Source organism: Aricia agestis, chromosome 6 (assembly GCF_905147365.1).
Source record: "Aricia agestis chromosome 6, ilAriAges1.1, whole genome shotgun sequence".
Taxonomy (NCBI): domain Eukaryota; kingdom Metazoa; phylum Arthropoda; class Insecta; order Lepidoptera; family Lycaenidae; genus Aricia; species Aricia agestis.
The window spans coordinates 8632862-8645126 of NC_056411.1; the positions used below are offsets into that span (position 1 = coordinate 8632862).

The window sequence follows — 12265 nt, forward strand, 5'->3', positions numbered from 1 at the left end:
AACAAATTAGGGTTTTATTAATTAAAAATATGGTGAGCTATTAATTAAAAATATGGTGAGAAGAATGGGGGGAAAATTTAATTTTCTGCTACGATTAGTGCCAAAAACTTGGGGTCCAGGAGATCCACAAGGAAACCTTTTTTGAAACTCAAACGATCCTACTCTAACAACATCATTTCACGTTTGTTAGAGCAGGACGCGGCATTCCGATTCCTTCGTTTGAGTCTCAAAACGGTTTCGTTGTACGACCCCAGATTCTAGAACACTTGGAACTATTATATTATTGTTTTTCATTATAGTAACTATAAGTATAAGCGCGGGCGTCTAGCCTTCGTTAGCTCGAAACTGTAGGATAATAACGAGGTACGTGGTAACACAACCCAACATCTGGAACAAATACATTTAAAAGTATACATATTTAACAAAATTATAGAACTTTTACGGAAAGATTTAAAATTAACTCTTCATACTCACTTAAAAACCTTACTTCTAATTGCCGAGATACTACCAGCAATAATAGTCTTATAATTTGTACAAGCATTATTAGGGGAATGAAAGGATCCAACAAAAAGTTATTGGACACAAATGTGACATAGTATTTGCAAAATTGTCCCAAAAAGTTAGAAAGTTTGGTTATATCTGAGCTTAGAGAAGTTCCTCCAAGGAGCCCAAAAATGCTCTAAAACATCTCACAAAATTTTTCAATTTTTAGGAAGTTCTTGAAACCCTACAGGAACTATTAAGGACTCTTACAGAAAGGCAGAACTGTCTGGACAGAGTGCAGACGCCCATGGGCGAGTAAGTCGGCCTGGTGAAGGCGAGCTGCCGCCGGAACATCTTCAGCTCAACGTACAGCGCCTCGTGCGGCTTCACTTGACGCACGTGGCGACTGATCAGGTACTCTATTTTCTCTATCTGTAAAAATATTTTTATGTAAAATGCCGAGATGAGATTATTGGCTGGCACAATCAAAAAGTTACCCAAAATTATGCCAAGGCCCTTACTGCATCCCTGAATATACGCCTGCGTCAAAAAGCCATTCGCGGCGCTTCAATTGACTTGTCGGAGATATTATTTGTTTAAACTGAAAAATTTACTTAATTTCAGTCCACTTTGGAAATCGTCTGCACGATAGAGCGCTTCCGGACTGATTAATGACTATACAGAAACTGCTTGTTATAGAAATAGATCGTAGACTATGTAGAGCGTTTTAGCCCCTTTTCAATAGAGAAAATGCTCTTGAGTCTTTACACAATACAATATTATATAAACAATATAAACTATATATTTACTAATGCATCTATTGCATTTCTACCAACCTCCAGTTGCGTTAAATAGGCAGGCTCGATAATGTAGTACATGTCGGTCAGGTGGTACAGAGCCCAGAATACCTGCAGGACGATGTGCGACGCGTCACGATCACGATTTGCTAAAAACATCATACAAGTACAATATCAAAACACTTGGATAGCCGCAATGATAAGAAAAAATATCATATATACGCTGATGACATTCAATTACACATTTCATTCAAACCAATCTACAAAAGGCTATAGACATGTTGAACGACGATTTGAGGCGAATATTTGAATGGTCAGAAGATAATGGCTTTGGCTTTAAACCCGTCAAAAACAAAATACATGGTGCTCGGTTCTAAAGTTCAAATACAAAAAGTTTGTAACACTCAGTTTTCAATTAACATCAAAGGTGAAGCAATAGAAAGAGTCAGTGAAGCAAAAAATTTGGGAATCATTATGGATGAAAACTTACGTTTCGAAAAGCACACAGTTAAAATGGTAAGTAGTTGCTTTTACAGATTGAAATTACTGTATAATATAAGAACCTTTTTACCCAAAAAGTTACGCATCACCGTCTGCGAATCTCTGGTCCTGTCAAAATTGAATTACGCGGACGCCGTTACCGGACCGTGCCTACTGTCTAGATCAAAAAAAATATCCAAAAAGTACAGAATGCTTGTGCAAGGTTTTGTCTGACTGTCCCTTCTAGAACGCATGTTTCTCCCTATATAAACAAAGAGAGATGGCTGAACATGGATCATCGTCGGCAACTTCACTTTGCCACGCTTCTCTTTGGAGTCGTTAGGTTAATAACACCCATCTACCTATATAATAAATTGCAGTGGGCTGGCGACAGTCAGCTGTCTATGACCACCAGGGGTTCGGGCTACCTCCTAATCAATCAACCTCACCACTCTGCTGCGTTTAGAGGAAGCTTTAGACATGTTGCCAGTAAAGTGTGGAAATACCTTCTGCCACCGCTGAGGTCCTTAAAGTTTATTGATAATTTTAAACGACATTTTAAGCACTACTTATTAGAACAGCAAATAAATAATTAATTAGGCTTTAATATTATGTGGTATATAATATTTTCTCTTTCTTTTTTTATCTATTATAATTCTATATATTTTGTCTTTAATACCTTAACAAATAATTTTCACAATAAACTAACTTATTACAATTTTATTATCATATTTATTCTGTTAATAACACAAAACATACTATAATTATGTAGGTATATATTAATGATTCAAATCCTCATTTTTTCCACCGGAGTTTTGCGAGTTAATTTGCACTTGGAACATCTTTTGTTTTGTTTTTTATTTTTGTTCAATTCATTGATGGGGCAAGGGATCACGGAAGACCAGGGACAGCGGCGTTGTCGCTGTCATAACCTGAGTGGTCACCTATTCCTCATTTTTTTGGCATAGCACTGCCACAAACTGAAAAAAGTTTAGTTTTAAGATTCTTTTGTTAATGTTTTTATTTTCCTTTATCCTTATAATGTTTTTTTTTAGTTTTCTACCGTGTTGTTTATATTTGTTTTAATATTATGGTTGTGTTATGTTTTTAAAAATGGGAATAAAGTTTTATTTATTTATTTTATTTATTTATTTAAAATCTACGTGCGATGCATAGCTACGGATACATTATATCCGAGTCTGAGAAAAATACATTTACAGAAACGGTTGAAATAGTAGAGACGTTTTTTAAAAAGTTAGTTACTACTCCAATTTTAAAAGTCAACCAACGAGGCTTTTTTTCAAATGCTTGTATATAAACTAAATATAAACTAAGTTAATCCAAAGACCAAACGTACTCAAAGACGTCATTAAATAATATGGTGTGACGATCAGCTCTAAGAAATAGCTCATCAGTATCAACAGGAGCTGCAACCCGAAACCATCGTTGACATCTCGTATGAGGTCGCAAGTGTCTCCGTAAGCTTTTGCCAAGTCGTGTATTATTATTTCGCGCTTTTCTGAATATTTTTCTAAAAAGAAACATTTTTTTTAGTTAGTAGATAAAAAGGGAATTGCTCGGAGTGAAAATGCTGCGATTATGTGAAAACCACATAAATTAATTTGACAAATAACAGAGTTTGAGGTCACGAAAAATACATGTAAAAAATCATTTTCGTACCTGCAAACAATACACCTGCAGGCATGTTGTCTATAAATCGATTGATACTAATAACATTTCCATCCTTTTGGAAATAGTTTCCGTTAACAGGATAAAGATTTCTTCTATGTTCTGAAAAATTTCAAAGCATTAAATTATTTAACGGACGAAGCGGGAATATTCTAAATCTTCAATTATAAATTTCACTCGATCAAAGAAAACCCTACTTACGAGTTCCACTGTCAGTCTTCAGCAATTCCTCCAGTCCGTTAGTGATCATCTTCAGCACACTCCGAACTTCTGTCGCTACGGCTATGAACTGGTACTCAAATAACGTGAAACAGAAAGACTCATAGTAGAATCCCGTGTACAATATTAACACTTTTACTGAAACAATATAACCAAATATAAGAGCCAATTGCACCAAAGTCGGTAAAGTTAATTTTCAGTTAAATATGTATGTTATTTGTCGGGCTCGTTTCTTTATATCAGTAACAAGCGGTAGAGGCTGCATGATCTTGTGAAACGATTAGCTTAAACTGACTGCTGTAAAAGCTGCATATAAAATTAGTTACCACTTAGTTGCCACTTAGTAAAAAAATCCTAATCTGTACCTTCTCTGTCTTCTTCCATTGTATCCTGTATGTATTCATAGATATCACCAAATATAAGCCCAATGTTATATGCATTTAAAAACATACAACTCCATCGTAATTTTGTATCCAAATTACTATTTTTGTTATATAATTTATGCTCTTCTATTTTTCTTTTCATCTGTAAGTATAAAATGATGATAAAATTGGGAAACACCAATAATAATAATACGTTCATGAATACTTTTATTAGGTACAAAAATCAAATCAAAAGTGACTTTTAAAACCTAATAATAGATCATAAAAACTTTAATATTAGCGGTTAATATAAGCGGTTAGTGAGTATTTACCTTATTAACAGAAGCTAGTACTTTATTTATACATTGAATACGGCTTGGTGCAAAATATACCCCAACTGCACTAACCAACATCATGTTTGTCATGATAGCGACCCACACGATAGCAGAAGATTTGCGCTGCACTCGAATTCTACGTCGTGGAGTTGCTTCGAAGTCAAATACTACACCCACTAATAACAAGATGTCTAAAAGAAATCATTGATTAGAAGCTAGAAAAGATACTATCATAAATAACAAAATAATTACATATTTCATTTTTATTAAAAGATATGACGTTATATTATGAGATCTGAAAGTTCTGCCTCTAATTTGAGAGAGTAAGTAGCGACTAAACTCCCGGTTAAGAGAAGCATAACTTGATAACAGATTGTGAAACCAGCCCTCAATATTAAGAGTAAATCCTTACTAACTTATGATCGTGAAAAACAGACTGCTGCACATCATCAGCCGTCGTGACAGATGCACGTTGGTTCGGGAGAAGGTAACAGGAGCCACTCCGAACACTCGAGACATTCGGAACACCATGCCTAGTGCACTATCTCGAAGGTTCTCTGCCATTATGTGGCTATTTTATCAGAATTCTATTTATGAATTTATTTAAAGCTAGTATATTTTAAATATATTTTTTAATTATCGAAATATTGAAAGAAAAGTCTCGTCTACAAATACCCACGAGATACGCGAGATATTTAGACAAATCAAGTGCAAGCTACTACCATTTTTGTGCAGTTACAGCCAAACCACTTTGAACCTACAGCAATTAATAGAATTATATCTAAAATTCTATCATTTATTCGAAGAATTTTTTAAGACTACTATTACTATAAAAATATTGTTTAATTTTTCAGTAAAGCCCTCGTTTTAGAAACAATCAAAAGTAATAATATACAAGTAACATGTTTTAAGTTCGTACTAAGCAAAATTGTATGATTCAAATCTATCATAATATACTGGGCTAATTCGATAAGTGTTAATGAAATGTGAAATTCTTTAGACTTCCTAGGTATTATACGGCATGTAAGTAAGTGCTTTCTCTAAAGTGTCTAAAAATATTATAAGAACAATAAAAACGTGTTGTATGTTAGAACGTATTTCACTAAACACTAACATGAAAATGATTTCAACAACTCACTTTGTTTTATTTTCTTTATCATGTAAATAGTGCATAGCTAGTACAGAGCAAACAGTTACCGTAATTAATCAAATTAACAAATGATGGTTAAATAAATAAAATAGTCGATAATATTATGTAGTTTGTTACGTATTACTATTGTCTGCTGCTACGGAAGAATTAGTTTCTTCAGATGTTTTGATGTTCTCGAAAAAGTTGCCACTTCCCATGGGTCTCACCATGGCCTGAAAGGTTCCTATCATGACTTCTGTGCCGGCGGCTCCCGGTATTTGACGCTTTACTCTATCAGACTCGGAATCTACTGCGTTATCTTCTGAACTCATAATTTTTTCCTGATCTCCTTTGCTCTGTTTGTTGTAGTACCTTTTCATGTGTTCCAAGTTACTCGTCATTTTCATGTAATTCTCAATGTTGGTTTTGATTTTCTTCATATCGCGGTTTGCGATGTCCTGATATGGATCTTGAGTGAATACTCTAGGTGTCAGGGCGTGGAGGCAAACTAGAGCTATCAAAATTAGGCGACTCATTTTTAGAAACTAAAGAACTTGGCACCTAACACATTAATATATATAGAAACACTAGAATGTGCGCTAATTATAAACTTCCTCCATTTTTAGGGTTCCGTAGTCAACAAGGAATACCTTATAGTTTCGGTCTGTCCGTCCGTCTGTCCGTCCGTCTGTCCGTCTGTCTGTCCATCTGTCCGTCTGTCCGTCCGTCCGTCTGTCTGTCCGCGGTTTTGCTCAGAGACTATAGGACCTACAAAGCTGTAATTTAGCATGAATGCACATATTAATGATGCCGACAAAATGGTACATGAAATCTTGAAAAAAAATATTTTATGGTACCTTCCCTACACATCAAGTGGGGATGAATATTTTTTTTCGCGTCCAGTCCATCGTGTGGTCGTTGGATAGGTTTTTTTTTTAAATATTATGAGTATTTTATAGATCATTTTCCGATTTAGGGATCCGTTTGTGAAATATTAAGTTTTAAAGTGGAAAAAATCGTTAGGGTCCAGTGTCCGGGGGGGACACTGGACCCTAACGATTTCTACCAGCTAAACGGTTGCTTCTGGAAATGTGAAAAAATTCACAGGAGTAGGAAATATGCTGAATTTAAAAGGGAAACTATCACGGCTAAGAAGACTTCATAAGTTTGAGTTATAGTCGATCAACTAAAAAAATGTATTTGGCGAAGTATAAGGAACTTTTCATTTAAATTCATTTGGACGTAACTGAGATGATGTTTTTAGTAGTGTAAAACACGTTATAAATGTACATTCTTTGACCATACAAAAATTATCAAAAACTAGTGGTACTACGGAACCCTATATTGCGCGTGGCCCGACACGCACTTGGCCGGGTTTTTTATCATCTCTACGAAAAAGGAAGTCATTGTCTCTTTACATTGCGCTTCCGGTTGCATTTATTAAAGAAATAGATACTTATAAGAATATCTAAATGTATGAAAATAGAAAAAGTATAGGCATGATAAGTCTAAGGCTGCGTCCCCATCAGACACGCCGCGGCGCCGGCACCGTGTTACGGCACGACGCCGCCACCGTGATACGGTACGGCGCCGCACCGTGTCACGGTGCCGCGTACGGTGCGTCCCTATTTTTTTTTTATGAAATAAGGGGGCAAACGAGCAAATGGGTCACCTGATGGAAAGCAACTTCCGTCGCCCATGGACACCCGCAGCATCTGAAGAGCTGCAAGTGCGTTGCCGGCCTTTTAAGAGGGAATAGGGTAATACGGGAGGGTAGAGAAGGGAAGAGAAGGGAATAGTTGAGGGTAGGGAAGGGAATAGGGTAGGGGTTAGGGGATTGGGCCTCCGGTAAACTCACTCACTCGGCGAAACACAGCGCAAGTGCTGTTTCACGCCGGTTTTCTGTGAGAACGTGGTATTTATCCGGTCGAGCCGGCCCATTTGTGCCGAAGCATGGCTCTCCCACGTCTGAGTCGCTATTTGCGCTCGAACGAGAGTGTTTGTCCAGACAAGCACTCTCGTTCGAGCGCAAATATCGACTGAATAGGGACGCACCGTACGCGGCACCGTGACACGGTGGCGGCGTCGTGCCGTAGCACGGTGCCGGCGCCGCGCCGTGTCTGATGGGGACGCAGCCTAAAAAAATATATATGGCCGCCACACCGACTGGGACCTCACCGTTCAAAACATATTATTATTATTAGTAATTTATAAAACAATAAATATATATTTATTTATTATATGTAAAATATATTATAGTCTATTCTACTAAGTATATATATAAATATAGATTACTTATGTTAAAAAAAAAAAAAAAAATGTGTCCATGGCGTGATGGACCACAATTAATTAAAATTTATAATATCATTTCAATTATCCTTGGTGCGAAAAATTTAAATAATAAAATAACAAAAAAAGGATATGGACGAACAGTCCATAGACGGCCACAATTTTATAATAAAAAAAAAAAAAAAAATATATATATAATGTACATTACTATAAAAACTACCAACGAAAATTGGTTTGAACGAGATCTAACCAGTAGATTTTTTATACGTCTTAAATGGTAAACCTTAAATTAGCTCTCATTAAATCAACTGAGATATAAAAATAAATCAAAAACCTTTTAATTTCATAAAAATAATCCTTATTGCTGCTGCGGAACCCTTCATGGGCGTCTCCAACTCGCACTTGGCTGGTTTTTTTTATATTATATTATGTTTTAAATGATATCTACCTTAAATACGTTACTTAGCGCTTGAAATTCTAATGGTTTATTACTATTTAGATGATATTTTATTAAGGATTTTAAGACAGCAATAATTACAAATTACAATCTTAAGTCATAACTCATTATACATTGTATTTCCCAAGAAAATGTTTAGCTCATGCAATATAGCAAAATATTTAAACGTAGTAATAAATTAAAATTAATAAAACTATAATGTTAATATACCTAGCGGAATAGAGAAACAAAGGCCTGCCCCCCTATCATTAACTTTGTCAAAACCTGAGCTAATCCGTGCAGGTATGTAAACAGTTGTAAAGTGAATGGTTATGTTTCCGTATCATGTGCACTTTTACTTCTCAATGGTTTTAACCTGTAATATTTGTCTCTGAACTGGATTAAGAAATGTCAAACACGAACGTCAAATTTGACTAACGGAATTGTTTTTTTTTTTAGGAATTGAAATGGCTTAGCCATAACGACTAACGGAAAAATTGTAAATCAAGATGAAAATATAGTTTAAAAAAAGATTAATATTTTTTATTATAAAATATACTATTTTCTAATATAAAACGTGGTCAATGTAGGAATAGTTACTTTTGCACCGATTTATTGTATTTAAAGGTAATTATTATAAATGTGTAAATGGTTTTATTTATATCTTTTGGTATTTTATAAGCCCTTTATGAAAACACTGAGAAAATAACACTCCTTCATGTTTATATTATCACAAGCATGGCGATCTAGAGGAGAAAGAATTCTCTGACATTGGCAACTGAGTCGGCAATTAAAAAAGAGAAGAAGAAGGAGACAAAAAAAAAGATAATTGGATATTGTTATTAAGTTTATAGAGATTATGTTTTATGCAAGAAATTGATAAGTTTATTATATCCTATACCTACTTGATACCTACGCTAAATAATCTACCATGAAAAAGTCTTAGAAATGCATCAAACTTGTGGATTACAATTACATGCATTACAACAGAGTTGATGTCATGAGTTGAACATAGTTTGTTGAACTTGAACTCATTCTTGAACACCTACGTTTTTTTGAGCTTTCAAATAGGTATTATTGTAACATAAACAGGCAATTTATAAGTTTAATAATCCCCTTTTTGTGCCTTGTAAGGCATTTTACATTATTAGTACTGTGTACGCTGAACCAAATATTTTTCAGGATAAAGGATGATTGCTAACACTGAGATACTATAAGTACTACATTTTATAATAAAGAATAGCAAGTGTAATGATGACGAAGTCCTAGGAAGATAATATATATTCACTCAAAAGCTTTAATTAAAAGAAATTTAATAAATACTCGTTTTTAAATGTTTTTTCATTTATTTTCTCACTTAAATATACCTACCTTAGATACATATTCATACACAGCTTTCATCAATAGGTACTACATTTGTCTTACACCTTATTATCAACCTAGTATCAGATAGGCAAGTGTTAAATCTCTTTTATATTATACTTCTAAAAATATTTATACAGCGGAAATCTTAAACAAGGTCTTGTCACTTAAAATCAAAGAAGATGAATCAAATATCCCTTGTGTAAATATTAATTTATTATTATTAAAGGAGTTCAAATACCAACTTTTGATGAAAGATAAAAACAATATTATAATTTCAGACTTTTATTTGGCAAACCAATAACAATTAGAAACTGCATTGCAAGTTGCAACTATGGGAAATTGCCTGGGATATCTCAGACAGAGAGCGGTCAAGGGTTTTGTGTTCTTTGTGTTGTATTATGTTGTAGAATGCCTCCCGTGTGAGTATCTCTATATACTCACACAGGAGGAGTTCTGAATGTGTTAGAATTGCTCCTCAGTCACACACTGACTGCTCCAACGCAAATGCTTCAACACGTGACCACTCTGTCTGATAGGTCCCTAAAACGACCACATCTTTTTAAAATGTATAATACATGAGGACTTACTAAAGTCCTCATGTATTTTAAATTTTAATGTAATAAGTAATATAAAACTAATATTATTATTATTGAGGTACAAAAGAATTTTTGGTAATAATAATATAAGTTCCAATGAAAATATTATGTTTTATGAACAATAAGTATGTTTGTTATGCAATTTTTGTTATGTCTTTTTGGAAAAAGTACTATAAGTAATGTAGGATTATATTTTTGAGTTTTAGTGACTATTCCCATTGTATATTATATCATATTGTAGTCAAGAGAAGTTATAAATGAAAAAGTGCATATGAGAATTTAGCTAATTTGGATTTTATATTATCAATGATTTAACTTTTCTAGTAGTTTAGGTGTATGTGTGTGTGTCAATATTTATTCGTGAATATACTTGAATCTAAAGTTTCAAAGGTTGTGTTCTCAAAATTCTTGTTATTGAGAAAGTAATACCTTTGAATTTACCTCTTTGGTGCAGCGTTTATCATGCATGGTTTACAAGGAAATAGTTTGTGAAATAACACAAAGACCTACTGCAATCAAAAGATTGTACGAAATGCTCCTAAGATAGGTTCCTAAGAAGTACATAGTAAGTTTTAATTTAATATAAAACTAATACTTATTATTATTATTGAGGTAAGTACAAAAGTATTTTTGGTAATACATAATAATATATGTTCCTATGATAATATTATGTTTTATGAACAATAAGTTCCATATGTTTGTTATGCAATTCTTATTAAGTAAGTCTTTTTTGGAAAAGTACTATAATGTAGGTTTTTTTTTTTGAGTAAAATTTAGTGATTTACACTATTCCCATCATATAATACCATATTGTCGTCAAGAGAAGAAGTTATAAATGAAAAAGTGCTCATATGAGAATTTAGCTAATTGGGTTTCTAATTGGGATTGATAATATCATATCAATTATTTAACTTTTCTAGTAGTTTAGGTGTGTCAATGTTTATCCGGAGCATGTTATACATACATCTAAAGGTTAAAAGGTTGTGTTCTGAAAATTCTTGTTAAAAGTAAGTAATATTGAATTATTTACCTCTTTGGTGCAGTGTTTATCATGCATATACCAAAATACTTCAGGTTTACAAGGAAATAGTTTGTGAAATAACACAAAAACCTACAATGCAACTATAAGATTGTACCTGTAGGTTTTTGGTGAAAATTCATACTTGTTTTACAGTAATTATACACAACACTTGTGTTCCTTATACCTTGTATGTGTTTCTTGTGTACTAAATCAATGCAGTCTTAGCTCATCGCACAAATGCAAACCTTATTGTTGACTAGACATATAGGTATACTACACCTCACTTATGTTATTATTCTGAAACCTCACTAACACTAAATGGATTACTAAGGTCTCTACGTCTTTACTTATGTATCAGTTCGTGATTAACTTGAGAATACTTAATCGTTTTCCAAAAATTTGGACACTTCGAATGTTAAGTTTTTTGGTTTTAATAACGAATTATTTTCACTAAAATATATGCTACAGACTAAAATATAACTTATTAAGTAACTAACCAACTAAATAGCAATATAATTTAAGACTAAAAAGTATGTAATATTGATAAATAAAATTACTAAAATGTAAACTATTCAGTAAAAGCTACTCGTTGGTTGGTGTTTATTGAATTGCTGTATTTGACGTAAAAGCAAGCGAGCTTATGTCAGAAGTGTTGTCATGATACCAAATGATACGAAATTATTACTCAGTTAACAATGGAGAAGTGAGTTTTGTGTCACGTGACCACTGACTGGCTGGAAAATAGAGGTCATGGTACCAAAATGCGAGCCAGTCAGTATTCTGGCTGGCTTTAAGAGCTCATGATAGAGGCCCTGAGCTAGAGAGATGTCACTATCAGTAACACTGCGTGGTAAAAAGAGACGTGTGATACATGACAGCAGCACTCTTTTTTTGACGTCCAGTAGCACATGCCGCACGTTAACAATTTAATCTCATAAAATTCATGTCCAATCATGCTTGTGTCAGTGTTTATACATTGTACACATATTTTTCACAGTAGATGAAAACCAATTTTGGTTTCGTTTGACAGCTCGAGATTGTTGCTCTATTTCGCAAGGTATATT

General features: G+C 33.8%; 1 protein-coding gene across 1 annotated transcript; it reads right to left on the bottom strand.

Annotated features, from left to right (window-relative positions):
* Nucleotides 1–324: 324 nt before the first annotated feature.
* On the bottom strand, nucleotides 325–4929 carry LOC121728139 (gustatory receptor for sugar taste 43a-like). Its single transcript, XM_042116254.1, has 6 exons — nucleotides 4782–4929; nucleotides 3651–3806; nucleotides 3118–3291; nucleotides 1320–1429; nucleotides 754–915; nucleotides 325–387 (listed from the first exon to the last, which is right to left on the bottom strand). The coding sequence occupies exons 1-6, from the start codon at nucleotides 4927–4929 to the stop codon at nucleotides 325–327; spliced, it is 813 nt and encodes a 270-aa protein (XP_041972188.1).
* Between the last annotated feature and the right edge of the window lie 7336 nt (nucleotides 4930–12265).